At 36.5% G+C, this 3,770-nt stretch overlaps 1 protein-coding gene across 1 annotated transcript in view; it reads left to right on the top strand.

Annotated features, from left to right (window-relative positions):
• Nucleotides 1–8: 8 nt before the first annotated feature.
• Nucleotides 9–3,770, top strand: part of LOC100632213 (TNF receptor-associated factor 2-like) — a 4,280-nt gene continuing 518 nt past the window's right edge. The window contains exons 1-7 of the mRNA XM_020003057.1: nt 9–500; nt 554–602; nt 719–823; nt 1,384–1,548; nt 1,598–1,669; nt 1,730–1,795; nt 3,046–3,712. Coding sequence (XP_019858616.1) covers nt 358–500; nt 554–602; nt 719–823; nt 1,384–1,548; nt 1,598–1,669; nt 1,730–1,795; nt 3,046–3,712 — 1,267 coding nt within the window. The 5' untranslated portion in view covers nt 9–357. The remainder of the gene's footprint in view (nt 501–553; nt 603–718; nt 824–1,383; nt 1,549–1,597; nt 1,670–1,729; nt 1,796–3,045; nt 3,713–3,770) is intronic.

Below are 3,770 nucleotides of genomic sequence, written 5' to 3'. Positions count from 1 at the left end.
TTTCCCCTCTCTCTTATTTTATAGGAGGAACGATGAAATCCTTCTGGGAGCTTTCTGCTAACATCTACCTCCGTATTGAAGCTTCCTTTTCGTTAAATATAATCGCATCTAGCCTACTACTAGGCTGCCATTTTCTACCACGTGATGGTTACAGCGCATGCGCAGATTGCTCTTGCATCTGATTACTGATAACATTCACAATGAATCTCATTAACTTCATATTCTACCTAGGTGAATATCGTTAACTAGCTGTGGTTAGGTTGATATGGCTTATATAACACCCGGCGGTCCCTTTGATCTTACAGTAACTATAGTATATAGTTTTTATAAGAGCGAGGGTTTGGAATTCGTTTTGTAATGCCAGGCTATGACTTAAAGATTAACGGTGAGTACGCCCGGATAGAGTCTCTCCAGTGCTCCTCATGTGAACTGATACTGAGAGACGCTATACAAAATGAAGAGGGACAGAGGTTCTGTAAGAGCTGCTGGGAAGAAGCAATGTATGATACATAATGCCTGTCAAGTGTTATCATGGGTTTTATCTCTCATATAGTTCCTCTAGTTCAAAAGCTCAAAGATTGGGGATTAATCCAAAGGAAGAAGTAAGTCTGCATCTCTTTTTTTTGTCCATCATGAGTTATACTTCATAAGTAAAGTTGTGTATTGTCTACCCATTATTCACATATATAATATTATACTAATTATATATTGTTTGCAGATACATCCTGATATTGCTGTTAGAAGAGAGATAGATAGGCTCCTAGTTTTATGTGAGAACTATGAGAATGGTTGTGATTGGACTGGAAAGCTTAAGAACCATGAGGTAGGCAGTGGGCCATGTTGAGATGTTAACCAAAGGGTGGGCTTCATGAGTACAGCTTAGGCAGTTCCAATAAAATTACTTGGTTTACGGATCCGACCGACTCCAATTTTTGGAAAATCAAAATAAATTTAAATTTTCTAATGCGCATGCGCAGTACCACGTGGTGGGTGTGGCTAGATTCAAAATGGCGCTAAATGTATTTGTTACTGTTAAAAGAGCAAGCTCCTCTATCTTACCTTCCACTGTATGTCAAGCCTCTGTGGCATCTACTGTTTGGGACTTGTTAGAGCAGCCATTCATGTTAAATAAGCCTACACTCACAGAAGTTGCTAGAGTATTTTGATAGTTTGTTTTAAAAAGTTGTGGTTAACTAACAATTATTAAAGTTAATTAATGAGTAGTTAATTAATTTCATTGTTTATATTTTAATTTATTCCAACCGGCCTGCTCTATTTTAGAGAAAAAAAATCCGTAAAACAAGTAATTTAGTTTGAATTGCCTTACAGAATTTTGGTTAGCAGTTAGGACAGCTGCAATAATGGTTTCTTGTTCCCTCCCAGCATGATCACAAAGCTATCTGTGAGTATAAGACCATGAGGTGTCCTCTTGGCTGTGGTAAGAGAATTCCTCTTGGAAAGTTGAGAAAACATGAACAAGATGAGTGTCCATTTCGAAAAGTCCATTGCCCACATTGCAGAAGCCAAATGTTGGCTGGAGACTATAATGTAAGAAGATAAGATGGATAATTATAGTGATTTTATAATTTATGTTAAGGATCACCTATTGAGTTGTCCTAATGCTCCTTATGCTTGTGGTCATTGTCACACTGAAATGCCTAGAAGTGAAGTGAGTTTGTGCTTTATATACCAAATGGAACAATGATCTCATTTATCATCATATTATTAGATGGATAGTCACACGTTACTTAATAACTGCAGAGGACAATTGTGTTGCTCTGGATGGCATCCGCAGGTAAACATATAATATTTTTATAATTAAATTCAGTGTGGGGAATTTCCCTGGGAAAACACCCAAACAACTATCTGTCTACAGAAGGAGCTACTCAAAATTAATTGTGAATGGATCCTTTATGGCTTCACTTCCTGATTATGTTCACACTGATAAAATGATATTCATTGCCAATGGCTTATGAATATAATTAAAATCATTCAAAATTTAAACCACATGTAGCTGATAAGCTAATAATTAGGCAATTTCTGAAAAACATAGCGACTTGAGGGGAAATTTACCTGAATAAAATAAGACCCAGCAACTGAGGAGATTCACAGTGTATTAAGCAAAGGTAAGTACAGTACTAGATCCTTTCGCAAAAGCCCAGCACTCCTGTGAATGATTTGCACAAAAATCAAAGTTGCTTTGTAGCTAAAAAGTTAAAATGCTGGCTGTGCAAGTAGAAGTGTATCTCCTAAAAAGAAGCACAGATGAAGCTCACTCTTGGTAGTAGCAAAGAGGAGAGTTGGTTCTATCTGTTTATGGCAAAATTAAAAGAACAGCTCTTGTGAATCAAGGATTTTAGGTCGCCTAATTATGACCAAGTTTACGGCACTTTTTCTAAAGCTATATCTTTTCCATTAAGATTGAAACTAGCAGGACATGTAGACTACACCTTCCTAAGTCTATGGAAAGACTTTAGAGGTTCCAGGTATTCTGTGAAAGATTTGTACAAAAATCAAAGTCAAAAAATTCTTATTAAACAAATAATTTTCACGGTGACATAACATATCTTTGCTTAAACTTTGCAAATGAAAACCAAACTTGTTTCTTTATAACAAGCAACTTTTTCTCTCTTAATGGTGCTAGTTACAGCACTGTTCAAGTGTTTATGTAAGAGAAATAAGTAAAATACCGTATAAGTGGTTTTTTTCGAGGGAATTATATTTCGCGAAATCTGCTAAAATTCCAATTCGCGGATTTTAATTTCGCGAATCCTACCACGTGTGCCATGCGGGTACCGTATTAAATTGATTTTTGCGGATTTTATTTTCGCGAATTAGGAGGGAATCCGCGAAATTCGCGAAATTTGCAACCCTCGAAAAACCACTTATACGGTAGTATGGGTATCCATTACAGCATGAGGGAAACCATACGATTTTCTGCTCTTCTGGTGTTCAGAGAAGTATAGCACCTTTGTGTAGACTGAATGTGTATTTCATTGTGACATGACTGACATTATACAGATGTTTCAATTGTTATTCCTACAGATACTTAATCATTTGGAACATGATCAAGTCTTCATGCATTTTCAAATGCTTGGACCGGCTATCAAGACAATGCAGACACAATTAAATGTAGAACTGAAGGAGATTCGAAAAGAGCTTAAAGAAATTACTGAAAGTACTTCAATATTCAAGGACGAAATGATTAACGAGAGCTTCTCATTAACACAACAAGTGAAACAAGTCGAAGAGCATCTTAAAGGAAAACCTTCAAATCAAATTATACTGGACTTACAAGAAAGAGTTAAACAACTAGATGACAAAGTTAATAAGCTGGAATCTCGAGCAAGCTACCGTCCTCTTAACCAGGGCTTTGATGACATGTCATCAAGTGATAGCAAAATGGGAGGATCAATCGAGCACAAATTAGCAGAGCAAGAAAGGACGTCGGGGATGTTAAAAGTTCATTTGTCAGAGCTCGAATTACAATTACAAGCTTCTCTTGCTTCTACCTACAATGGCTCATTCTTGTGGCGCATACCTGATGTCAAACGAAGGAAAAGAGATGCAATTGAGGGGAAAATCACATCAATATACAGTCCACCTTTCTACACTGGACGAAATGGATATAAGATGTGTATTTATGCCTATCTTAATGGAGATGGAATCGGATATAATACGCATCTATCCATTTTTTTTGGCTTGATGAAAGGTAAGAACTATAACGTTGTTTCTAGATTTTAAAATAATTTTAAGTGTAAAGAGTGAAC

Source organism: Amphimedon queenslandica, unplaced genomic scaffold, assembly GCF_000090795.2.
Source record: "Amphimedon queenslandica unplaced genomic scaffold, v1.1 AMPQUscaffold_12768, whole genome shotgun sequence".
Taxonomy (NCBI): domain Eukaryota; kingdom Metazoa; phylum Porifera; class Demospongiae; order Haplosclerida; family Niphatidae; genus Amphimedon; species Amphimedon queenslandica.
The sequence above is the reverse complement of the archived record's forward strand: the minus strand, read 5'-3'. Positions and strand labels throughout refer to the sequence as shown.